Source organism: Halichoeres trimaculatus, unplaced genomic scaffold (genome assembly GCF_033239565.1).
Source record: "Halichoeres trimaculatus isolate MK-OKI-2021-1 unplaced genomic scaffold, fHalTri1.1 fHalTri1_scaffold_5, whole genome shotgun sequence".
Taxonomy (NCBI): Eukaryota; Metazoa; Chordata; class Actinopteri; order Labriformes; family Labridae; genus Halichoeres; species Halichoeres trimaculatus.
The window spans coordinates 10,775,870-10,801,267 of record NW_027437183.1 but is presented as its reverse complement, the minus strand read 5'-3'; the positions used below and the strand labels follow the sequence as shown (position 1 = coordinate 10,801,267).

Genomic DNA, 25,398 nt, shown 5'->3' with positions numbered 1-25,398 from the left:
ACCTGTTTTGACTTGTAAAGCTGCCGAGTCACTCTGGAGGATAACATCGCGACCTGTATCCCCACTCAGACGAACAACAAACGCAGACACTTTAATGAAGAACTCAGTGTCTGGAGTTAGGTTGCTGATGCTGATGGTCATGAATGTAGAGCTATTAGTGTAGGAGTAGAGGAGTGTTTCACATGTGTTGGTGCATATCTCCACTTTGTAGCTGTGTGGTGTCATCCGCATAAAGGCTGAGATGTTCCAGCCGAGAACCACCGCGTTTAGACTAACTGAGTCCACTCTCACTGGTCGTGGAGGATCCGGGCCTGAGAATAAAAAAGTGGAAAGACATCAACACTGGAACCATGTGACTGGAAGGCAGCAAGGGTCATGATTTTAGAACTACTGAGCACGACTCACCCTGACAGACGAACTTGTGCCGCTCATCACAGAAGCGACCCAGAAGCTTCTTTCCTCCCCCAAGCATGGCCTCAAAGCTTGCACAACGGACCTTGTGGTTTCTTATGAACCATTTATCATAGGCCAGCTCTTCTCCATCCACCCACTTCCAGCCAGCAGACGGGTCCTGCTGCTGGAGCCCAAGCCAATAACTGGCTTTATCTGAAGCAGTGACATTGAGGAGGGTGAAGTATTGCTCTTCAGTGCTCAGGACAGCGAGGTCAATGTAACGCTGCTGGCAGAACTCCCGCGCCTTGTACCAGGGCAATGGTCTATTAACCAGGACGTACTGTGGGACGGCCTGGCCCGCTAATAACCCATGGCACACCACTAAATCAAGTTATAAAAGAGGAAAACAAATGAATTAGTTGTTTGGTAGATTTGCAGTATTTAGTATAACATTAGAAAGTAGAGTCAGTGTAGATCTGTAGGTAGAGTATTTTACAAAAACATTAGTGTCCAACCTAACCGCAGCATAGGGGAGCAAAATATAACTTAAAGAGACCCACAACACCAGCAACAAAACACGTTTGTCTCCCCACAGAGACTAGATGCATGCTGCTAAATAAAACCACCAAAAACACAAAAAGCAACTGCAATGATGATTTAAAAACCACTTGGAAAGAAACAAGATAACAAACGTATTGTGAGCCACAAAGAGAAACTGATCTGGCTACATACAAACTCTTCCATCCAGGTCAGAAAATCACAAAACTTATCCAGTGCAATGTCAAAGGTTAAACTGAGATAAAGAATTTCCGGCAGAAATTACCCAGAACAGCCAGCCGCTGCAGAATCTGTGTCTCACAGGCCGACATGCACATAGCGGTCTGTGGTTGTGTTTATGATTTCTTTTGTCATTCCTCTGCTGTCTGCCATTCACTAAACTCTGCTTTCTGTCTGCCAAACACTCCTCCGGCTCGTAGTTTAATCACTCGGCTCTGTGATGATGCAAGAGCTGGAGGAAAAATGGGAGTGGCCATGTGGAATGATCAGCAGTTTCTGGATGTTTCCATGAGTGATGTGAAACAAAAATGTCAGGTGTCATGATGAAAATATGTCAAATATGTCGGCTCACAGACTAAACTCTGGAGCTTCCTTAACTTGTGAATGTGTCAGTATGTTATCTGTATGTAAACAACTGAGTGTGTCATTAAGGAGACCAAGGTGCCAGAACAGACTTACAGTGTAACTGGACACCAGGTGGACTGTGCTCAGCTTTTATAGCAGGCTCCAAAATACCGGTTCACAGCTCCGCCCTGAAATCTATTTTTAGAGTCTGGTTGAACTCAGCTTCATTGAACTTCGTCACTTTTTATCGTGGTGATAAGTTACTACAAAGATCCGAAGCTGTGAGGAGTTCATTAACTACATGAGTGAGCTCATCTTCTGCTCTGTGTTTGGGTAGATACAGTGATAAATCACACACTCTATTATTTTTACATGGTGTCACTGAGTCTCTGTCTTAAAGAGGATCTTGGATCCCAAACTTCTATTCTGTTTATTTATCCAAAGTATTGCATGAATGAAGTAATTTTGCAAGCGGTAAACTTGCATTCTGCCCAGTTGCCAGCAGAGAGTGACTTTGGTTGCGTAAGGGAGCAACTATCTTTGACAAGTTGCTTCTACAGCAAGTCTGCAACCAGCAAAAAAGCTTGTGTCCACTGGTGGCTCCAATTTTCTCCTCCTGCAGTTCAGGTGCTCTGGTAAGGGCTATGAGTGCAGCCCTCTTACTAAACACTCCCTGCTCTCACCCTGTTTTCTATCCAATGTCTTGTCCTCTCTGAATAAAGGCAGAAAAAGCTAAAAGAAGTCACTTTTAATAAAATAAATGTAGTTCAATACTTCGAGTGCTTAGCATCTTAGATACAAAAATAGCTTCAGCATTTGTTTGGTTTTGTGGGTCAATGTGCTCTCAGCTGGAAAAGGCACTTCCTCCTCCCACACCTATTAATCTAAAAGTCAAGAAGGAGTGGGGCTGCACTGATCATGTATTTCACACATCTGTGTGGATGACAAACTTACCCTGCTAGATTTTCAAGAGCTTAATACCAAAGTCCAGTGCGGCTGTGAATGCTGTGACATGATTGCTGCCAATTGTTTGTTTTCTTTGTAAAATGATTTAAAATGAAAGCAAAAATGAAGCACACACAGCATTTCAAAACAGATTCAATATCCACTGCTGATATAAGCAGAGGTACTCCATGACAAAGTTTATAGTTTTGAAAAGATTAGTGAGAAGAGGTCTGAAATAAAGGTTGTGGATGATGCCAAAGCAAAAGAAAATGTTCTTAGTGGACATGGGCCCTAAAGATGGAGAAAGGTCTATCCATCTTCTTCTTCTTCTTTTTAAGTAATGCCTTCTTTTTGTGTCTTAAAAACCCTAAAGGTATTCATTGCCAAACTGGGGGCTCAGATCAATGTGTGACATCCAATTTCTGTCCAATAACATCATCATCTGAAGGCATGCCAGCAGATTTTGAAGACTGACAATGGGGAAAAAAAGTTGATGTGGCGTCTCAATGCGTTAATTTCTGGCTTCTCTTTCCTATCCCCTCTGTAGCACTGGAATTACTTTATTAGCTGCCATTTTGAAGACTGTCACAAAGCAATAATTGTGCTCGAAGGAGAGAGGAGAGAGGATGGAGGAGACTGATCCGAGGAGCTATGATTGAGGTAACACAAGAGCTGGCTTTGCGCAAGTTTTTTCACTGACAGACACGCCCCCACATGGAATATCACTCTCTGATTGGACGCTGCAGCGGCTCAGACTTATACACATGAAACTTCACAAACTCAACAGAGTTTAATGAGAGAAAAGACGAGCTGAATACAGACACTGAGGATCGTTCAGAAACGGGTCATAAATCTAGAAATAAAGTGTTTGTTGTAAGTTTAAAGCTCAAATTACTGAACACAACCATCATGAAATCAATAGAACTTTTTTGTATAATCTTAGAGTAAAATAAATCTGTGTCAAAGTGCAGCAAAAACAATACTGTCTAACTTTAATCTGTTTTTCAGGGTTGAACTGTAAACAATAGCAAGGCATGCAAGATGAGGTCATGGCTAGCTAAGCTCTGGCTACACCAAAAATGCTTCATAGCTTGTGTCAGTGTCAGATAATATCTTATAGGCTCTGAAAAGCATCTTGGCTTTCACTTTTATAACTACATATTGTAGAATACACCATTTTTTTTACCAATTACTGTTAATTATGAATTATTAATGTTTCTGTGTTGTTGGTTTGTCTTCTGGTAACTCACTCATCAGCCTGTAACTTAATGGAAAGCGTTGTGGTGTATTTAAAAAGCAGAACTTGAAACCACATTTAGCAGCACATTGTCTTCTTTACTTCTTAGCCTGTGAACATTTCAACCACCTGAAGTTTCACACGAGATGGGGGTCTCATCTTTTTGTTGAGGGAGGCTTCACCACAGGTCCTTCTGCACAAAGTTTCCTCTTGAGTGTTGTCAGGTCACATACTTGCAAACAAGGCGTCTTGAGAAAATAAAGCTCTGTCAGATTCATTATTTAGCTTTTGAATGAGAGAAAGTAAAGAAGTGAAGAACATCTCTGAGACAATGAGATGAGAATAAGTCTCAGCTGAGCAGCTGGGCAGAGTCACGTCAGTCAATAAGTTTTTGTTTATTCGTTCACTTTAAATTTTTGTGTTATCTGTAAAAAACAAGATAGAGAATTGACATATTTTTCACATAATACTCATGCCTTGTTTTTTTTTTCACCAGAGGATGACTATGTTTTGTGCTTTCTGAGCTTCTTTCACCTGCATTCAAAAGTTTTAACCACAAAAAAGTTTGTCCCTTCAAAATTTAAATTTTCTCCTTAAAAGAACACACAATAGAAAATAGGAGTCAAATCTTGACATGTTACTTTGTTGCGTCAGTCAGTCGGTGAGGAAGCTGTTGCGATTTTGTGGTTGGTTTTCAAAAGAGGGACAGGAAATGTTCTTTCACAGTGGCTTTACCAAGACAACGGGCTTCATGTCTCTGCAGACACAGGTGGTAAACACATCTGACCTCATCTGACATAATGTGAACATTGTGTTGATCACTTCACGTCCCAGATGTGAAAACACTGATCAGCTCCAGCAGAGAAAATCTGGGTACTATCAGGGTTTAAGGCCACATGCAGGACTCTCTGAGAATGACCTGTACAAATGACAAAAAACAAAACAGTTTCAACAACATTTTAAGCTTAAACTCACAACTGTACTGATGAAGTGAAAGTAAACATAAAATCATCCTCATACCATCAACATCAAAAGCAACTATTTCCTGTGACATCAGCTCATTAAGCTTTTCTGGATTTCTTACCTGTGAGCTGTGTGGTGAAGCTGAGGTGGGGAGAGTCCCAGCTCCAGCAGGTGATTTGGTGATGAGGAAGTCCGTGACCTGTGACCACATATCTCCTTTTCTCAGCCCAACGTAAAGAACAGATCTGAAGTTTGAGAAATGGAAAATTATTCTTTTTTTTTTTTCTTAAGCAGGAAAAAAACAACCACTTTAAGTTTCAATCACCTGCGAGTTTGTGTTCACAGAAGTCACACAAGTTGCTGAATCCGTGTCCCAGATCCTCAGCTCTCCATCTTTCCAGCCTCCTCCTGTAGCGATTGCCTTACTCTGCCATGGACACCAACCCATCGCCTGATCAAACAAACACAGTGTTGAATGGCTGAGGGGTTACTTTAACACCCTCTGTCTGACAGAGAGGGTTCACTCTCTAAAGTAACCTCAAATATTAAATTCAGGAAGCAGGATTCCTACAGGACTCAATCTGAGGCTTTTACTCACCTTCACAGCCGTGGGTTGTTTCATCGCAGTGATTGTTTGACGTGATCTCGTGAACCCTGCGATGTCTCTATCCCATATACACAGGAGACCTTCTGTTGAGCCGCTGGCCAGCATGTCGTCTCCTGGTGACCACTGCAGGCTGCAGATCCCCTCTTTTTGATTGGCTGCGCCCACCAGAGGTGTAGAAGCCCGAGGGTCAAAGTGATGGATGCATCCGAGAGCAGAGCCACTGGAAGGTTGTGCAAACTGTCACGAACCACTATAATATTGTTTCAGCTTTCTTGCAGTCTGCTTTATTTTTTAGATTTCTGATGCAGAAGCAACTTACAACTTATTTAATTTGTTAACTAAGGTTGCAGCTACTCAGTGGTGAATTCATCCATGTAAACAAAGAAAGAAATCAAAGTTAGAATAAATACAAAGTGGAAATAAAAATAAGACCAGAGTGGGTCACAAAGTCGATTTTAAAAGATGTTCATAGTGTCTGAACCCCCTGCTCATTCAGGGCTTTAAAAGTCTCCTGGTTTATCGTTTCAAAGATGTAGGTAAGTAAGAAAGACATGATCATTGAGTTTCATAAAAACAGGGCTTCCAATCAAGAGGCAACAGTTTTAAAAGTTTTATCTCTCTGTCTTGTTTCATGGTTTGGAAATCCTTAAAAAAAAAATGTTTAACCAAATGATGAAATGGTCTAGCAAGCTGAAAGGAAAGTCTCATCTCCACCCAGAACCCATCAGGTTGGGGGTTCATGGTACCTGCTTGTAAAACCAGATACTACAAAAACAGCTTTGCACCAGCGGCCATCTGTGTTATCAACAAAAAAGAGAAACTGCAACACAACTTGTTTCTCTATTCCTTGCACTGTTTCTTTCATCTTGTTTTATGAATGGTACATCTTTATCTTGTCTACTGATTTTTTTTTAACTTATCTTGCATTTTATCTTAGAGCTGTCCTCTTTCTTCTTACCCTAAGCACTGTTGTCCCATTGTCTTGTCTAGTATGTGTGTTACCATACAAGAGCACTTACCATATACAGAATTTATCCATTACTTGTGTCAGAGTTTATATAAATGAGACTAGAATTTGTTTTGGTTTTATACTTTGTGTAGCACAGTGACAGCACATACCTGCTGAGTAACTGAAGCTTCCAAGAAAGAGCTCTGACCACAGAGAGGTGTGACGGCACAGACCTCAGCCTCTGGTTCTGTTCAACGTCCCACAACTAAAGAGTCAAAGAGAAAAACCACAAACTGTCATTCTGCTGGAACAAAGAGTGGTGTTACACTTCCCCTGAAGCAATGCCCCCACAAAACCACAGCTGACAAACGCAGCTTCCATCCCCCTTTTGTTCTTCTTCTACTTTAAACCCATCAGTATTCACCTGCATCTCTCCTCGGCTGGTCCCGAGGCAGAGAGCTCTGCCGTCCCTGCTCCAGCACAGACTGGAGATGGATTTGGTGTGGTGGAATGGAGGACAGGGTTTGGGGTTTGGTTCCAGGCATCCCTGCAGAGCCTGGGTTTCTGAATTCCAAAGGTAAACAGAAGAGCCCAGTGCTAATGCAATCATACCGTTAGAGCTGCAGTCGAGCAGATTAGAGTCTGAAGAGAGGAGGTGGAAAAGAAGAGAGGACTACAGAGGCTTCACAGTGCCTGACGAGAGCAGAGTTAAACAGTCTTATTATGGTGTTCATATGTAGCAACACAGATCAAACCAGCAGCATGGGGTGTTTCCAAAAATGTTTTCACTCAGCAGAGTATTTAGATCTTGCTATGGTGTGGAAAAAGGGCAGTGGGAACTTTTGACTGACGTTACAAAGGTCAACAGTTGTGGAGTACAGGGGCATCTTACATCTCCCACACACCTTAAAATACTTTTCTATCCTGAAACAAGAAACAAATTTATAATATATTTATGAGAAACGTGTATTGATTGCAGTGTCAACCTCAAAGAAAATGGGTATAAAATAATGACTGTTGATGTTTGGGTTTCAAAATAGAGCTTCAGAGACCAATGAAAGACATCATAGAGATGACATAAAATGTAGTTAAAAGATTTTAAAACGATTTGCATTGTTTTTTATTTTGTATTTTTTGTTTGCATGAAGCACGTTTTTTGTGTTGTGAATTTGATCATTGAACCCCCCCCCCAATCCTAGAATCACTGAGAGGAAAAAGTAGATGTCTTTGAGAATAATGCAGATTTGAATCCCATCTTACAGTAGTCGTTCAGCAGTGATGGTGCTGCCATCTTCATCACTGGCTCTCCGTGCAGACGCACAGAAGGTTTTTCCAAAACCGCAAACGGCTGCGTATCATCACGGCTCCCATCGAAGTCTGCCGACGAAGGATGCATAATAAAAAACAAATTTACACAAAAACCAAAAGGTCTGATATCAATGGGAACACATCCACACTGTCCCATTAATAAAAAAAACTCATACATATTAAAGTGGAAATAATATTTTTTTAAAAAATTAAGATGACCTTCACTAGGTTTCTGTATGACGTTTGTGCAGACAGCGAGAAACATTCATTCTCATTTCCTGGAATGACATCATGCATCACTCCTCTAAATTTCATTCACGCAGTCAGCCATATCTCCTGTGTGTCTGCATTTCTTCCTCCAAGTGACGTAAGTAGTTGAAGAGAGAAAAAAACACTCTTATGCTTTACCCGCCAGCTGAGATTTTCCATGGTCCTGATCAGCAGCTCTCCAAACCCAGTCCTGCAAACAAAAGATTGTATTATTTATTTTTTCCCCCTTTTTTTTAAAAAAAAAAATCCTAAATATTTTTTTTCCCAGCTATCTCTCAATGGCCATTTCAAACAACAATTTCCATGGTCAACAGGGGGCTATGAAGTATCTATTTTTTTCTTTCACAGATTCATGGATTAATTTCTAATCCTAAAAAGCATGCATAATTTCTTTAATCAGTTTGTAAATCTTTAACTATGTCATTACGTGGGAGGATGACACAAACACGTGAAAATCTCTACGCTGTGATAAGGTTTTTACTTTCTGTAACAAACCTGTTCTGGGGCATTTTCGGCAGCAGGTCGTGCACATGCAGTTAGATTATGTGTTGTGATCTGGGGTGAATGGTTGATCCCATCTCCTGTTATCCCTGTCTCTGATGATACAAGATAATAACTCAGCATTATTTCATTGACAGACTATTTGGAAGTGTTTTTGTTAAACATACATTTTTTTGAACTTCATAAATATAAAACAAAAACAAACTCGTAGTTCACTTAAGTTGGACATTTGGGGAAATGCTGATGTCAATAAAGAGTATCATGTGAAGTTGAAAATCTTAAATAAGGTTGTAATGGAGTACTTTGGTGAATTATGATGTTAAAGACCTTATTACCTTGAAGGTCTCCCTGTGGGACTCTGTGTTCTGGTTCATGTTGTCTCTGAGGAGAGTCCAGCTCCAGCCTCTGGCAGACGGTGTCAAACTCAAAGCTGACCTCACACTGCCCCCCTGTGGTCAGAGGTGTACTTGCAGCGGGACTTTCACTGCAGCTCCTCTGGTTTATCCTCCTCCTGAAGCGCTTGTATGAGACGTGTTGGAAGTCGTTTTGTTCCTGAGGACACAAATAACAAACAAGAAAATAGTTTCGGTCAAACTTATTTAAATCATTGAACCCCCAAACTTTCATAAAAACAAAGACAAACATCGAAAGGTAACTTAAAGTTGTCAGTAAAGCGAAATAAAGAGATGAACTTCCGGTAAGAATTTCAAAACAAGGCTGACGAAAGCTAACATAAGCGCAGACTTGATTTGCTGTACAGACGAGTAAAACTTTTGTTTATTCACCTTATTTTAACGATAATATACTAAACAGCCACTGCTAGTTGATTTTGATGTATTTTGAGAGGCCAAAGGATTAAAGGCTGTACTTAGAGATGCACTTAGCTTGTTTGGCTAAATTATGCAAATGCTAATTCAGTAAAGGAAATTTTGCACAAACAATGGTCTGATCCAGTTAGGGATGGGTACCGAATCAGGCACTTTTAATACCGGCCGAATTCTGTCAAAAGTACCAGGTACTATTTTGCGTAAAAATCAAAAGGTACTATGTTTAGGTACCTAAATGCATCCTTGTGACTGTAAAAAAGAAGAAGAGCAGGTGATTTTCCATGCTGGACATGAACACAACATTACAAGGTTATATATTGAAGAATAAGTATGTTAAATGGAAAAGAATTTACATTTTATTACTAAACATACTGATATTTTTTACCACATCAACACACAAAAGTACCAAAAAATTGGTACTGTCGAGTACCGATACCGATTGCTAGGTACTGTATCGTTTCAAATGTGAAAGGTACCCATTCCTACATCCAGTTCTGAGAGGCTTACTTGAGTTTTAGCTGTCTGTCTAACTTTTTAAAGGTAGGCCTTTTGAAGAAGGGCCTAATTTTGCACTGCAGGGTTTGAATAGTATTGTTTTGGCTAAGTCATCCGACCATTTGTGTTTGTTAAATGGTTGCTGAGGAGCTTGAGATTGTTGCTTGGTGGTTGCTAACATTGCAAAGCTATGCCACTATGCTGATACCATGGTGAAAACTAGTTAATTATTATGCATTTGCTTGAAACAAGATAGTATTACAGGTGGCTGTCATGGTGGGTTGGAGAAAAAAAACAGACTTTCCTTACAGTTGAAGGCTGGGACAACAAAAAGCAACCTTTTCTGTTTTTTCTTTTGTGTTTTAATCACTTATCTATATATATTCAATCTATTATTGAATCCGTCTTTTATTGTTTTCTTTTCTTTTCTTTTTTTTTTTTTTTTGTATTTTGCACTCCCGGCCTACCATACAATTGCTCACTGGTAACGTGAAATTGGAAAGTCCTTCTGTTTTTTATTCTTAATGCTGAAGGCTAGAAGCCTAACTGTAATGTTTAATATGCTCTTATTTTGTAAAACCCAACACCTTCTTTCCGGTTCCACTGTAGCGTTTTCTCGCCTGCTTTAACTCAACCCTTCACTGATCCGCCCAGAAACTTTTTCCTCCGGAGTCCCCCTCCCCTCGGGTTCGTTCTTCCCCCTCCAAGATGGAGGCTTTAGGGGGCTACCCTGCCAAGTCCTCTAATCCAAAAGCGAAAAAGTTGACAGTTCTGCTGAGCATGACAGTCGGTGTGGGCTGTTTGTTCCTCCTGCAGACACAGCTGATCAGGCCCAGAAAACCAGAGGATTTTTATTCCTTTGAGGTCAAAGACGCGAAGGGAAGGACTGTTTCTCTGGAGAAGTACCGAGGAAAAGTAGGTCCACATCATCACCCGTCAGATAAGTTTAAATGGAAATCTGTGCACACTTTGTACAAGTTATCCAGTGTCACCTGAGGGCAGACTGTCGTGCATCATACTTGATTCTTTCAGCTTTTCTTCCTGCAGATTTAACCCTGTTTCTCCAACTTGTCCAGGCGTCTTTGGTTGTAAACGTGGCGAGTCACTGCGAGCACACGGAGGCGAACTACAGGTCTCTGCAGGAGCTGCACAGGGAGCTGGGCACCTCTCACTTCAACGTCCTGGCCTTTCCATGTGGCCAGTTTGGGGACACAGAGATGGGTACCAGCAGAGACATCGAGGCCTACAGCAAATCCACATACGGCGTCACCTTCCCCTTCTTCAGCAAGATCAAAATAATGGGCTCAGAGGCGGACCCTGCTTTTCGGTTCATCACAGGTGGGCAGAAAACACCCTGACCCCATGGAAACATTTTGCAAAGATCAGTTGGGATAGATAGGGGACAGTTAGATTCGACTTCTGACAGTGAATTCGACCAATAATTGTGTCTCAGTTCAGTTAAACTGATGGAGATATGTGTGGATGAAGCAGCCTAGACTTTGATACGTGATTGATACGTTTTGATAGAGTAAACTATGTTAGACCAATTATTTAAGTGTTTTTAACACAGATTCCTTTCTTTTTAATTATCCCACCTGTAAGACTACATTGATCTGGTACTGCGTTACTGTTACTGGTAAATTTTTACTTGGTAAACTGCATAATGTTCTTCCTTTTATACCATACCCCCAGGCACAGTACACACATCCCAAAAAATACCCATAAAATTCACCTATAATCACATTATTACAAAGGAAAATGCATCACAAAGATTTTCTGTGGGGTCCCTTTGCCTAGGAAGTGTTAAGATTAAAATAAACTCTCAGTTCACTTTCATTTAGTTGTGCAGAAATTACACATTCAAAAGGTTAAAAAAAGCTGATTGTTGGTTCAAACTGTATAAATAATCACTAAATGAATGTGACCTTTATCTTTTTATAATGTGTGTACACTGATGTGTTGTTTTAGACTCTGTGCAGAAACTTCCTAAGTGGAACTTTTGGAAGTTTCTTGTGAGTCCGGAGGGGAAAGTGGTTCGTTTCTGGCGAACAGATGAATCCATGGAGAGCGTCAGACAAGAAGTGGCGACGATGGTGCGAGAAATCATCCTGAAGAAGCGTCAGGAGCTATGATGGGAACTTACATCCACAGAGAGGGGCTCTCTGATGACTGACACAACTCTGTGTTGTGTTCATGTTTCCAGCAGAGGACTGACTGAACTCTGAACCGTGACCGTGAGTGTGGTCAGGTGGTATTCCTACTCCAAGCACATACAGGAGAAAATCACTAGTTTAAGCCTCAAAGTCAAAGAAAAGTCCCTCACAGCTTGTCATCATGTATGAGTCTGTTTGTGTTTGAGGGGACCATCCTGTGTCTGATGAGACAATCATGATAAACATTCCTGATAGAGACCACTGCTGCCGCTGAAGGATTGTTTTGGCATTAAAGTGCTGGATTTTTACAAACGTCTGCTTAGTGTTTACATCTCTTTCTAATGTTTACATACAAATACAAATTCTTTTAATTCCCCCTAAAGTTTAAAAGTCCATCTTAAAATAAAATGAGTCTTTCATTAAACACAGATTTGTAAAGATTGTTTTTATACATAGTTACTTTAAATGATTTAGTCAGTGAACTGATGAATAAATCAACATTTCGTAAGTACATAAAGGATGTGTCATGCAACATAAAATTGTCTGTTGTTCCTGTTGCTGATTTGATCATTACAGTGTTTTGTTTTTTTACTTTTAAAGAGTCTGGTTAAAAAGTATGATCCCCATTTTGTGTGTCCAGAGAAATTGAGTTTACTGTCGTATAAAGATAGAAAATAATCATATTTAAAAAGCTAGTATGACAGAATGTGACTTTTTTTTAAAGGAGAACTGCTCAGACTGATCACTCGATAGTCAAACATTTTCGGTGTAAACTGCTGTTTGTTTGTAGCTAACTGCTCAACCCTTCCAGCCCTGAGTTGGATATGAAAACCCAGAAGAGCTGGATCCTGTCCTGCTGTTTTGAACCAATAGAAGTGAACTGTAAAGTCTCCTGTGATGATTGTAATGGACAGTAGGAGGGCAGCAGCAGGTAAGCTGGTGCTCACAGAAACAACCAGCTAACAAGACACTGCCTACCAGCCAGCCACAATTACAGAGCAGAAAACTTCACCAGAGTAACTTTAAGCTATAATATATTGTCTAGCTTATGTTGTAAGTAACGTAAATGTGACTGTTAAGGCAGCAGAGCAGTGTGAGCTGGCCAAAGACACGACAGCTAACATTACACTGCCTCCCAACCAGACACAGCTCCTCAACGTGTGTATGCAAATACTCAGATTTGACTAGAATCTTTATCTTCGAAGTGTCAAGTATGATATTGTGCACACTTTTTTTCTGTTTAATTCTAGCCATGAATCAAGGGTAGCATGTTTCAGGATGTCTGAGGCCAGTGTCAGTGAGGAGTGCAGCTGACAGCTGTCAGTCAGAGAGCACACAGCCAGAAGCAGGACACTGCCACACTGTCACAACCTGAAGCCTGGAGCTGCTGAAGAGGATGCTGTCAACACAAAACCAAACTTAAAACATCTTACTTGTCCTCTTACCTTGAAGGGACAGTGTCGTCTCTTTCCTATCAGGTCTCTCTGTATTCTCCTCATGCTTTCCTGATTATGGAAACAGAAGGAGTGGTCAAAGACAAAGGTCTGAAAATGTCTTTTTCAGTTAACTGTTTTTTTTAAAGCAGTGGGTTAGTTCACTAAAACTTGAGTAGCAGGAGGTTGTTTTCACTTTTTCAACATTTAACAGTGAAGTAAGTGTAGAAGTTCAGGTGTGTTTGGAGTTTGAGCTGTTGCCTGGTAGCAGTAAGGCCAGCAACAGGCCATAAGTGATATTTAAGTAGCTAAACTAATAGACAACTACTTCTATTTTTTCTACAATATATTTTATAAACTACTCACCCAGTCATAAGAATATCCACTTTTCAGACGCATCCTCATTTCCCATGTCTTAAGTTAAACACCTCTCCCTTCCCTCTCAGCTGCTTTGAGGAGCAAGTCGTGCCTCGTGCACCTGTCGTCTGCCCTCCTGCACGCGCTCGTCTCCTAAATAGTCTCCCCGGGCGGATGATGAAGCGGGAAGCAGCGCCCTACGATCTGCCATTGGCGGTTGGGAGTTTCAGTAAGTCAACCTCCTTTTTTTTTTTTTTTTTTCTCTTAATGAGCACTCATGTTTAGGGATTCCCTCCGCGTCCCGGTTTCCACTGGAGACAAATGGAAACAGTTAAAAGAACAACGATGTTGTTATCAGTTGATAACAACAGACAAGGACAGGCTTTTATTTCTGTAAGAAGTGTTAGTTTACACAGTTTATCTGCCGTTTGCCAGCCCATCGTTCAGTCTCTGCCACTTGGCTTCTCAAAACATTTCGAAATCATTTTTGTTAGGGGTATCAAATCACAAAGTCATCTGTTAAATCATTTAATAGGAAATAATATCCCATGTCGTTTTAAAAAAATGTTGTATAGGCTGTATGCTAATTGATTGGCATATAAATAACAGATATCTTGATGTCATAATAGTGATAATCAGGACATCTTTAGCTGCAAAAATATCAGGTTAAAGTATTTTGATCCAACATTTTTGTTCAAGTAAGGACGCCTAAAAAAGATTAATTATCTGATTATTTAATTAAATTAATAATAAACAATACATGATTGATAATATTAAATTTTAAGTATTCATTATTAAATTTAATTATAAATGAAATAGGAATAATCATTAAAATATAAATAAAGCCTGGACTTTTTAGTGAAATGCAGAATATTTTGGAAGGCCTGTTCTAGATAACCCAAATAAAGTAACATAGCCTAATTCAATTTATAAGCCTATACCCTTTAAAGTAAAGAAACATCATCTATCCTAACGCACAATAGAAGCAGATGTATTTGAGTAAACAGGCTGTTTGGGATGAGCTGTTCACATAGTAACAGAAGCCCAAACTGCAGACCATTCCACTCTTCAGTTTTGCGGGAAGGAGCCCTTTATCCGCGGGTCCCACCGTCAAAATGACGAGCTGCTGTGGCGCTAAGTGGGCTGAACGGCGCGAGAGCAGCGCACGTTCTCGCCACCTGCCATCTCCATCTGCGCTCTGCGCTCAGCTTCTGGCCGCGTGCTCGAGCCTGGAGCTGTGTGACATACAGGCGCGCTCACGAGTCCACCAAAATCTAGAGAGTAATATAACATAATGCACTAAGTTTCTTTTTGCTCTAGGCTCTCTTTGTCTTCATTTTGTAACATCCCTGAGCTTTAATCGCTTTAAAATGTTGAATACATTGCCATTTTACTTTATTGGAAAATAGCTTGAAAATCTTGAATTTGGGGTTTCTTTTATCAGCCTTTCTGAAAACCATACACCACTCTGCATCCCTCTGAAGTAGAGCTAAATTATATATATTTTTTTAGTTTATCACCTCCTTCCCACGGGATCGTGTCTGGTTTGCAGCCCCCTGCAGGTTTGGCTTTAGTCACCTTAGAAACTCATCGAGGGTGTTTCCCCTCCCCTTCGTCGTCCCCTGCAGTTTGGCGGTAGCTTAACCGGTCAAATGTGTCTCAAGCAGCTTAAACAAAGCTCAGGTCCTCTGTGCTTTTCCCCCCACAGCGCTACTGCTCGATAACTGACCGACTGTTTGCTGTAAAAGTGGATGGAGCTGACGTGAACAGTTGTGTAAAGTTTGACAACAAGCACTTGATATACGTTGTCAGCAGGAAGAGTTAACGATGATCAGGACTGTGGCTCACAAAGGGGCCAGGGTCTCCATATGATGTGCCTCTGCATATACATACATTTTATCTGAATAATAAGGAAAAGGGCATCTAAATCATAAAAATTATACTGTGGGAAATAGTCCTTTGTCCTTAGTACTACAGGAATAGTGTTGCTAAAGAGATAAAGTGTGAGACTATTTTGAGTTGCAGGATGCAGATGCAACATATGACGATACTTAACTTTATTTTTTAACTTAAGTAGCTAAAGTTTTGAAAAACTTTGAGAGTTCCCTAACTTAAAAAGACAAATACCTGGGTGCTTTAAACCCAGATAACAAGAGGCAGGTATAATAAGAAATTCTTGTATCTCAGTGCTAGTTTGATGCTAATGTGTTTTCACAAGTACATGACAGACTAGAAGTGTATGTGCTTGGAGGAACATAAAAAACAGAAATGGAAATATGAGTGTTATGTTTACCAGATCCACATCTTTGTATCTCTGTATCAGTGTTTTCTTATCTTGGTCAGTGTAGCAGCAGTCCTGTAAACTGTCCTCAGCAGGCTGCAGTGACACCTTCACTGCTCTTAGGTAAACAGGCCCAGGTTTGGGAAGTTTAAACAGGTGTCTGACCTGAGATCTGACTTTGTCTGCATCAGTCTGCCTCACATAAACTCACTTTTTACGGCTGGGGACTCAACAGGGAGGGAGATTACATCACTGATACACAGAGGTCAGAGGTCACATCCTCTTCAGATAAGAAAATCTATGTTTTTGGTTCCAGTTCATTATTTTTATTTACTAATCCTGAATTTTGAGAGTATCGCAATCTTATGACTTTTGTTTTTTTTTAATAATATGGCCCCATAAATTATTCTATAACAGTTCCAACACGTAGGTACATGTGGAAGAAGTGGGTTATTGAGGTGTTAATTGGATATTTTTAGAAGGAAAAGGATGATGCTGGGCTTAATTTAACTTATTTTAATAATAATGATGATGATAATAATAATAATAATAATAATAATAATAATAATAATAATAATAATAATAATAATGATAATAATTTTTGAATGAAGCTTTGTGAAAGTTCTTTCAGGAATACTGTGTTTTTTTCCTCATGCTACTTCACTGTTAATTTTAACTTCGTTCATTAAATACAGTTACCCCCTCTGCATGATTTTCTTTGAGAGTGTTTAGGCCCCCCCTGAACTCTGTCACAACTGTCCCACAACAAGAACCCAATGACATGGCCTGTACAGCGTCAAAATATATATTTTCCTTGACCCATGCTAATAGATGTAAATCCATCTTAGAATTTCATGTCAAATTTGACGTGAAAACAGTATGTAAGGGTTAAGCCCACTCCTCCCCACATCACTCCCTTGTCTCGTCCTCATCAGCAGTTTTCAACACTTGGTCAAATCTGTACAACAGCACTGCAACACACCCTTAATGTTAGCCTGTTATTTTGCTTCCATTATTTTAAAATATGCTCCTCTCTTCTTTCATTTTATTCATTTATTTACTTATTGCATGTGACCTTCCACCTCCCATTACTGCCCAGACTTCACAACTTTATTAGCCAAAGACGTCATCTTCCGCAGTCTCATTATCACTACCCAGTCTTTGCAGTCCCTCAGCTTCCTCAGCTCTCGATAATACCATCAATTATCTCTCCATCACCGCTCAGTTTGGATCAGTGCCATTATCTCATCAGCTCATCATCAGCAGATGGCAGCAGCTGACACCTCCACCACTAGTGTTTGAACTCAAAAGGGGATGGATTTTGTGAGGGTAGACATCCTGTATTACCTTATCTCCCACAGAAATTCAACAAAAGAGAAAAAGAAAAAAATACCACAGTCATAGAAAAATAATGCAAGCAGGAGAGCTGTAGACAAGGGTAAGGGTATAAATACTCATATGATAAGTATGCTTTCTGGTGTACTGTGAAAGAGAAAAAAGAGAAAAGAAATTAAGATTTTGAACCACTGTGTGCTGGATACTGAACTCTCACATGCATCAAGAGACTATAAATGATATAAAAATCTAATTAAATATGTATTTACATCTTGGATTATTTTTTTCTTAAATGACATTATTTGTACAGGGCTTGCACACAAAAGTAAAGGTCAGAAAGTGGGTGATGGAAAGTGTTTTGAAAAAGTTTTGTGATGGCCTTAATACCTGGATCCTTCTGATCCACAAACAGCAGTCTGATTTATGAGACTAACAAATGAGGCAACTTGGAAAAAAAAAACTATTTCAATGTCAAAAACGAAAATACAAAGAAGGATGTTTGCTGTAAAGCCTCCTGACCGATCACCCTCTTTCAGACCACACGGTCACTCAGACAGGGGACAAAGAGAATGGAAGTCTAGGCCCTCCTAAGAGGTCACAAGGTCACATTTGTGTCACAGCTCAAACAAGAAAAAGATCACCAAGAAAACACAGTTTCTTTATCTTTAACTTTGACCTAAGTCTTATTTAAATAATGAAAAAACTCATCAAAACAGCTTTATCAAACATAACTTTAATTTCCACATTGTAAAGACTTCTCATTTTTCCAACATGAAACAAATCGAGGTGTAAAAATCAACATGGCACTGCTGTTTTGTATGGCTGGATCATGATAGAGGCGTGTAAACAGAAACACAAAGAAAACAAAAGCTCAGGCAGTGTTATTTCCTTTGTTCGACACCACCTCTGACTGATTAGCTTACATGCTACCTGAGGAAGACATCATTTAATCATTCACAGATATCACTATAGATTATAAGTTAGGCATTAACAGTCACACGGCCCACCCACACTTCCTCTGTGTCTGTGTCAGACTTGTGGCACCTTTCAGGCTCCTAATTAGAGGCCCTAATGGATCCAGTCCTTCATGTATTGACTCTGCTTTCAGCTGTGGTTTGGGACCCAGCGAAAGCGGTATCCTCCTTGCTGAGTCGTGGACGTAAAGGCCCGTCCATGAGGAAACACCTGAGTCCTGATGGTGCTGTGTTCTCTGATTGAAGTCCTGAAAGATGAGATGCTCTCGTCAGGCTCTGCCGTGTCTGTCTTCATGTTGCTGTCTTTGGAAAAACAAGTCTGTAGGCCTGAGAATGAACCAAACATACGAATAGTCTCTGATTCCTGGTGGGGTTTTACCCCTTTGGCAGTGCCGTGTAGAACAGCGTTGCAGCGTGTGCTGATGTCTCGGAGCATGTCCTCCACTGAGTCAGAGGACTCGGTTTCATATCCTTCATCCAGACGCTGACGCTTACAGGGACTCAGGGAAGTTTCAGGAGTCGCTGGCTCACTCACATTACGGTCTCTGAACGTCATTAGTTTCTGAGAAAAGCAAACAGGAGTTAAGGATAAGATGTAATCTGTGACACGACAGGCTTACATACCCTAAATAAAACCATGTCTCAGTTTTTTACTTACTTCCAGCACTGAGGCTAGGTGCTTTGCTCGGCTGGCGAGCTGTTTGAGGTGAGTGTTTCTCTCCTGAAGTGAGTCGATCTCTTCCTGTTTCCTCTGTAGAGTCTCCTTGAGCTGCAGAGACACAAAGGAAATGTGTTCAGTCAATCTGAAAGTACAGAAATTTATACTTTAAATTATGCCTCAGTCCACCTGACTCATGACAACTACAAACTGTAGACAATATCTTAAACAGATTTGCCAGGGACACGTGTTTGAGCCAAAGGGGGTTAAAGAAAAGAAAACCTTGGACTATTTTGGAGATTTAAAGTAATCATAAGTAATGGTTATAGCTGGATTACGTGAAACTTTTAAGGACCCTGCAAAGAGTTGGAAAAACTTGGAAAACATCCACATCAACCTGTGCTGCCACACTGTTCTTGCTGGTTAAGTCCAAAAGACAGCAGTTGATTTCCTTTTCTGTCATTCTTGTGCCCCTGGATTGCTAGTAGACTCAGAGAAGACTCAATTTATGCACAGGCTGCACAGGCAGAGCTTGCACAGGTAGGCAGCTATAGGTAAACCAATCAGACATAAAAGAGGCTCATGGCAGCCAAAGATGACACATTTCTTGTTTTTTCTTCCCAAACTTTGTGGTCAGTGCCTTACTGTAAAGATAATTCAAGAAAACTCTTCTAAAATAAATTTCTACATAAAAATATTACAAGTGCATCCATCAAAACACAAATCAAATTAATACTGCCTACACAAGATGAAAAGAGACCAGACTCAGAGACTTAACATCCACCATAAATCTCAGTAAGGATTTACCTGATGGTTCGCCTCCAGAGACTCTCCCCACACTTTCTCTTGGCACTGGGCAATATCCTTCCACAGAGCCCCATCCTGGACAGAATGGTTTCCTGCTTCTGTGGAGGAGTGAATCAAACTGTCCTCTGAGGACAGGAACCTCTGCGGGGTGAGAGGAGGGATGACACATCCCTGAAACGGGACTAGTTCAGCTTGAGATAGACTGCTCTCAAGAGTGGCAGGAGATTCTGTCAGAGGAGACAAACACCCAAGAGTTCTGTCATCAGGTTAAAGAGTAGTATAGAAGCAGTGACATCACACTTAAACTAATTTGATCAACATTTTGCACAACAGAATAGTTTTTTGTTCTCTTTACTCACCTGCCATAAAATCCAGCGCATAATCTCCAAAGTCATGCTCATCTGCTTCAGACTCGTTCACCTGTGAGTGCGTAAAAGTTACTGTTAGAGGTTCATGCATTAAAAATCATTTACAAAAGGCAAATCATGACTGTCACAGACCTGAGGACCCCACCATGGCCACGAAGGGTAATGTGAACTTAAAACAGAACATGTCGTGGTGGTCATTTCAGTCGGCGTGCTGTCGCGTAATGCGTTTATTGCGCACGGTGAGCTGTGCCAAAGAGGCAGCTTGTGGACAAAAACTTGTGAGGTCCAGCCAATTAGCGGTAGCCTCCGTGCCACGAGTAAACAGCAGCCTCATTCCAGCACATCATGTCAAACATTAACAAACAGGGAGTGATGAAGCTCTACCTACATCTGGTTACTCTTCAGGTGGATTTAAATATGAAAGATGATAATTCGACTATCGCGTCAAATTAGGTGGCATAAAAACGTGAAATTTGAAAGATTTTTTTGTCTTTACCTGAGTGTCAAAGGAATCGCTCTTTGGTCTCACCACGGACGCACAATCCTCTAAATCACCCCATGCAATAGTTGAAAAAGCTGCAACAGAAGTAAAGTTTCTCGCTTTGATTCCAGTTACACGTGCTGTGCTTATGCTTACGCGCATGTTGGCAGAGCACCAGCGACTATAACAGGTGCATACCTTGCTCAATAATGCAGGGAAGCTCCACGTACACGGTGACGGGACTGCTACTCCTAGGACCCAGCACTTCATCCTGCATGAAAGAAGTCATGTAACTTCACTTTACTGACCTGTTTTCAGCACATTCTAATCAAAGAAAGATGTCAAACCTTTTTGTTTCCTGCAGATCTTCTACCATGGCGCCTTGTTTTGTTGGGGGACACATCACCAAACACCTTCCTTTCACTTTGCATATTTTCTAGCTGAGCTCTGACTGCAGAACTGAGGCTCCCGGTTTGATTTGGAGCTGATATAGCCGAAATTCTCCCGGTTTGTGTCTCTCCGTGCCGCGGACTCATGATTCTAACCCAATCAAATGCACTTCTTTGGTCTCCAGGGAGTGACGGCGTCCTCGGAGACTAAATTGGTGCAGACTTAACGGTTTTCTGGTCTGAAGTGTAAAGTGGTACCGCGCAATAACGGCGCCATTGCGGCAGGTGTTCTCTGCGCCAGAGCTGCCCTCCCTCCGCCTGTGGCCAAATGCTCCCTGCGTTCTGCCAGAGGGGCACAGAGAGCCGTCAGGATAGCTTGTTACATTCAGGTAGAGTTTATGAAATCAAGCACTTTTTAATCAGAGACGGATTGTAATATCTCACTTCAATGTTGGGATTTTTTTGTATGGCAGTATCAGTGTCATTTAATTCAATCTGTGCGTCAAATATTTATCCAAATTGGGTCAAGGCCTGTTGCTGCATTCAGCATGTGGAAAAGGAAAAGGGTAATTAAAGCAGACAGCTCAGTAAACACTAGTGACAAATGCCTCGATTAGTAAACAAACAACCCTAAGCCTTGTTGGCCCTTAACGCTGAATGCACCTGTGTGGTCGACACCGTGTCAGCAGGTCGAGATGCCACGCGTAATGGATTATCCGAGAAAGGCTCTCAGTGAAGCGGGCAGTGTTGGCACAGTTGAGCTGCAAATAGTGATGTAACAGATAGTAATGATGTGGGTAAACTGACCTCCATGCAAACAGCTACAATAGGCTGTAAGCCACTAAAATGGACGGTGAGAAAAGTATTTATGCTATTAACACTTAAGAGGGCTTCAGTGACCTCAGTAAGAGATGCATACTGATGTAAATACGACTTCTACTTGTGCACTAAGCACTCTTGGAAAATAAAGTGGCATATAAGAATAAATGCATTTGTCTTATCTTTTACTTCTATTCAAAAGTTACTGCAGTGGAGACATGCATCTATGTGTGGCTATAAATATCTGCTGTGCAAACTAATCTGAAAGAAATTGCTCATGAATACAGGTTTTTAAATAACCACTTATGCACTCAGGGGTGAGGTGGACAAACAGGGGAACTGGCTCATGCAGGGGTATCATGAAATATGTAGAAACACACTTTGATGGATAGCATTTATTCACTTTTTGTTTCCATGAATTGTACAATTTCTTGATGTTACGGACACCGATGTTGCAATTGTGTACATTTTTGACAGTGTGCAGAGGTTTATTTACAAGTTTTTGGTGGATTTATTCCTCTTATATCCGTATTGTGGAATAGATGAGTATTCTTTTTCAGTGAAGAAAATGTGCAGTGTTTGGATACAAAAAAAAAGCTGCTTGCATCCTGCAGCCCAAATATATGATTTGTCCCAAGCCCCACCCATGAAAAAAGAAATAGAAACTCATATTCTGAATTTCTTGGGAGTCCAATCAGATTTTAAGGGGGCTCATGCCACCGCAGCTTCACCCCTGGATGCACTCCTGTGTGCAAAAGACCTCATTGACACTAACCAATAAAATCAAACATCACAAGTTTTATCATGGTTTCAGATATCCAGACACTAACACAAACTCAATAAGTAATCATTTATTTCATGATACAAATCAACTCAGTACAGTACACTTTTCAGGACCCTTCATTGGAAAAAAAATAGCTGCAACAGTAACAGAAAGCTGCAGCAATTCAGTGCATAAACAGTAAACAATGGCTTTGATTTATTAAAAGTAAAAGGAATATATTAATATACTCTTATGGTAAACAAAATTCTACTCTTAATAAATATGAAACTAGCAAGCTAGAGCTGTAAAACATTCGGTGGTTTCAATCAAATAATTTTCTGAGGTATACACAAGGTTTAAATATGCATAAATACCAGGATCAACTTTGAAACATTAATCCGGGAATGTAACACCTAAAGAATTTGGCATCTTGTTGCACATGAGCTCATGTTAAACTATAACACATCGAATGCCTCCTGGTTTAATGACACCAACAGTTTCAGGTTATCGTTGCATTCCTGGGCCAGACTGTGGTTGAATGCAGTATGTTTGATGCATAGTTCATCCATAAAACTTCCCCCGTTTGCATGCTCAAAGAGCCCGTGTTTGCTTTCCAGTAACTCGCCGGCCAGCCTCAGTGCACAAGCAGCAGTAAGGGATGGAGGGTACTTATTAAAAGCATAGTCAGCCATACTCAACTCACACACTTTCCGTGCAAGGTTGCTGCAAAGCTCAGGTCTCTTTGTGTCTGGACTCATTTTGGAGAGCCTGTCACCAGCTGCACATGAGAGCTGGGTAGCCTTGATACAGTTAGAGTAATAGTCCAGGAAGAAGGCCAGGGTGGGTGCAGAGATGTGGAAGTTGAGACGCAGGAGGATGAGACACTCCAGGTTACAGAGCTGCTCTTTAGTGAAGGCGTCACAGCAGAAAGACAGGAGATGGCTGATCCGGGGTGAGCCCACCTCTACCTGAAGAGATAGTGAGTTAAATGGTGTAATCAAAAATACAAATGATGCCATCTTTAAGCATTCACCCACCTGTTTGCTGGCTAGAAGGAGGGCAGTGACCCCCAGGAGCTGGAAGCAGTCAGCAGCCACCGGAGTGGACAAAAGGAACCGATCCATGATGTTCACAGCCAGGCAACAGCATTCAAAGGACAGACGGAAATGTTTGTGTACAGGGATGAGCCAGCTGATCAGCTTACAACGAGACTCTGCCGTCAACTGAAAATGAAAACAATAATCATTGATCAGAAAATAAGAAACTGTAGATGAAAAATTAAGATTAAAGTGGTACCTTGGTAAAAGTATCAAAATCTTATTTTTGGCTGCTGTGTCCCACTTTTATCCCATGTAAACAACAGTTAAAGTTTCACTTACAGGGGGTGAATCATATTGATAATATATGAAAATAAAGAGGAAGCAGGCAATAAAAAAGCATTTTCATTTCATCTAAAGCATGAAAATTATGTCTGAAGACAAAACAGGTCCAACTTACATTTTAAAATGCATGCATAGACAGTATGCAAAAAAAAAAAAAATCATTTCAAAAGCATGATTTAACATTGACGTTTGGTTTGCATTGATAAAAATGTCAATAATATTTTCCATGACTGATCAAGTAGCTCATAACATACTTGTGGTTGTCGTTCCAGGCTCTTGCATGGATGAAACAGCTCTTCTCTCTCCCTCTGGATCTTGTAACCGATGTCTCCGTACTGCAGGTACCAGGAGGACAACTCACCAACAGAGGGGTTGTCTGATCGGAGGGGACACACATCTATCCGAACATGCGATAAAACCGGCGAGGATCCCAAGTCTTCCTCAAAACCCGAGTCACTCATCTTAGATGTCAGTTTCTGCTTTCTGCACCGGATAGTGTTGCGCTGTGTGACCGGTGTGACCGCCTCTGTTGGGGTCGTCCTTCTCCGTTTGTAAACAGTCCCTGAACCACATTCACCGTCCTCAAATGACACCATTGCTACTTTTCAGTGCAGCCTGTGCACACACACACCACCTGTCCCCTCGCTGGGAGTCACTGAACTCCTGTAGACTGGATGTTGGTCGAGAGCTGGCGAGGGGAGCTCCGTCTGCTGACGTCACTTTCCCGGGGTCTACCCCGCTCATGCAGCGCACCTCTTCCGTCGCTCTGGCAACTGAGGCTAAACATAATTTGTCCCATGTTGGAAGTAATTAAGTGGGACCTTGAACCATATGTTACCAGAGCATATCTGTGGGCCTGATCAGGACACATAATAAAAACAGACATGTCATAGGGTGTGGAAATTATCTTTACAAAGTGAAAAACTGTTCTATACTGAGGTTCACGCTGTTGGTTTCATGGCAAATGCCCGCCCAGTCTAGCTATATGAAAGACGGGCACCCTCTCACTATCACAGTCGCTTAACCTTTTCCAAAGGATTATTTATTTATTTATTTATTTATTTGAGACACGTAAAATGGGATCCTAGCTTATTTTGATTATTCAATTTTCCCAACAAATTTAATTTTATATTTGTTTTATTAAATTTTACTTTCTCTTATCGTGGTCTGACCCCCCTCCCCCATCAATAAAGTATTATTTTATTTTGTTTGATCTTAGCTGGAAAAAACAAGCATTATTTTCTCTTAAATAGGTTTATTCATTAAAATAAGTGTCTAAGAATTTAATCGTTTGTAGTAGATAGTAAATCGGTAGGCCTACAGGCCGGGTTTTTTTCTATCTTTCATTCATTTTAAGATCAGTCATTTCATAAGATCGTATTGTTCTTGTGTGTTTCTTAAAAAGGTGAAGTCGTTACGTATACGCCTTTTAGGCTTTTATAATCACATTTTTATGTAACCTTATCTGCTTTTAGATGATTGATTAAATAAAGCCATAAACGCCAACTTGTAAAAATTCGTAGATCGTTAAGTGTTGCGCTTTGAATGTATAAAAGGTCATTTTTAAGATGTTTAAACGTT

At 40.7% G+C, this 25,398-nt stretch overlaps 4 protein-coding genes across 4 annotated transcripts; 1 reads left to right on the top strand and 3 right to left on the bottom strand.

The window, feature by feature from the left end:
• Positions 1-3,186: 3,186 nt before the first annotated feature.
• Positions 3,187-13,694, bottom strand: LOC141789939 (cell division cycle protein 20 homolog B-like). Its single transcript, XM_074669511.1, has 12 exons — positions 13,570-13,694; positions 13,216-13,275; positions 8,631-8,847; positions 8,290-8,390; positions 7,933-7,984; positions 7,477-7,593; positions 6,641-6,858; positions 6,387-6,481; positions 5,259-5,487; positions 4,986-5,111; positions 4,782-4,905; positions 3,187-4,616 (listed from the first exon to the last, which is right to left on the bottom strand). Exons 1-12 carry the CDS (start codon positions 13,606-13,608, stop codon positions 4,516-4,518), a joined length of 1,479 nt encoding a protein of 492 aa, XP_074525612.1. The 5' UTR covers positions 13,609-13,694; the 3' UTR covers positions 3,187-4,515.
• Positions 10,274-12,189, top strand: gpx8 (glutathione peroxidase 8 (putative)). Its single transcript, XM_074669510.1, has 3 exons — positions 10,274-10,532; positions 10,694-10,955; positions 11,586-12,189. The coding sequence occupies exons 1-3, from the start codon at positions 10,326-10,328 to the stop codon at positions 11,747-11,749; spliced, it is 633 nt and encodes a 210-aa protein (XP_074525611.1). The 5' UTR covers positions 10,274-10,325; the 3' UTR covers positions 11,750-12,189.
• A 4,268-nt stretch (positions 13,695-17,962) lies between the features above and the next one.
• Positions 17,963-21,166, bottom strand: mcidas (multiciliate differentiation and DNA synthesis associated cell cycle protein). Its single transcript, XM_074669507.1, has 7 exons — positions 20,812-21,166; positions 20,663-20,735; positions 20,480-20,559; positions 19,975-20,035; positions 19,616-19,842; positions 18,809-18,919; positions 17,963-18,712 (listed from the first exon to the last, which is right to left on the bottom strand). The coding sequence occupies exons 1-7, from the start codon at positions 20,998-21,000 to the stop codon at positions 18,281-18,283; spliced, it is 1,173 nt and encodes a 390-aa protein (XP_074525608.1). The 5' UTR covers positions 21,001-21,166; the 3' UTR covers positions 17,963-18,280.
• Positions 21,167-22,708: 1,542 nt separating this feature from the next.
• On the bottom strand, positions 22,709-24,413 carry ccno (cyclin O). Its single transcript, XM_074669508.1, has 3 exons — positions 24,072-24,413; positions 23,473-23,658; positions 22,709-23,403 (listed from the first exon to the last, which is right to left on the bottom strand). Exons 1-3 carry the CDS (start codon positions 24,411-24,413, stop codon positions 22,891-22,893), a joined length of 1,041 nt encoding a protein of 346 aa, XP_074525609.1. The 3' UTR covers positions 22,709-22,890.
• Positions 24,414-25,398: the final 985 nt, after the last annotated feature.

Bases quoted from the DNA above. Each gene is read 5' to 3' on its own strand.
- gpx8 (XM_074669510.1), top strand. From the start codon at position 10,326: ATGGAGGCTTTAGGGGGCTACCCTGCCAAGTCCTCTAATCCAAAAGCG. The intron at 10,533-10,693 runs GTAGGTCCACAT...CAACTTGTCCAG, and splicing joins TGGAGAAGTACCGAGGAAAA to GCGTCTTTGGTTGTAAACGT. The intron at 10,956-11,585 runs GTGGGCAGAAAA...GTGTTGTTTTAG, and splicing joins TGCTTTTCGGTTCATCACAG to ACTCTGTGCAGAAACTTCCT.
- LOC141789939 (XM_074669511.1), bottom strand. From the start codon at position 13,608: ATGAGGATGCGTCTGAAAAGTGGATATTCTTATGACTGG. The intron at 13,276-13,569 runs GTGAGTAGTTTA...TTCCATAATCAG, and splicing joins GTGGATATTCTTATGACTGG to GAAAGCATGAGGAGAATACA. The intron at 6,482-6,640 runs GTGAATACTGAT...TTGACTCTTTAG, and splicing joins CCAGCCGAGGAGAGATGCAG to TTGTGGGACGTTGAACAGAA.
- mcidas (XM_074669507.1), bottom strand. From the start codon at position 21,000: ATGAGTCCGCGGCACGGAGAGACACAAACCGGGAGAATTTCGGCTATA. The intron at 20,736-20,811 runs GTTTGACATCTT...TCTTTCATGCAG, and splicing joins GATCTGCAGGAAACAAAAAG to GATGAAGTGCTGGGTCCTAG. The intron at 20,036-20,479 runs GTAAAGACAAAA...ACGCACTCACAG, and splicing joins GCGATTCCTTTGACACTCAG to GTGAACGAGTCTGAAGCAGA.
- ccno (XM_074669508.1), bottom strand. From the start codon at position 24,413: ATGGTGTCATTTGAGGACGGTGAATGTGGTTCAGGGACTGTTTACAAA. The intron at 23,659-24,071 runs GTATGTTATGAG...TTTCATTTTCAG, and splicing joins GCCTGGAACGACAACCACAA to TTGACGGCAGAGTCTCGTTG. The intron at 23,404-23,472 runs GTGGGTGAATGC...CTATCTCTTCAG, and splicing joins TCCTTCTAGCCAGCAAACAG to GTAGAGGTGGGCTCACCCCG.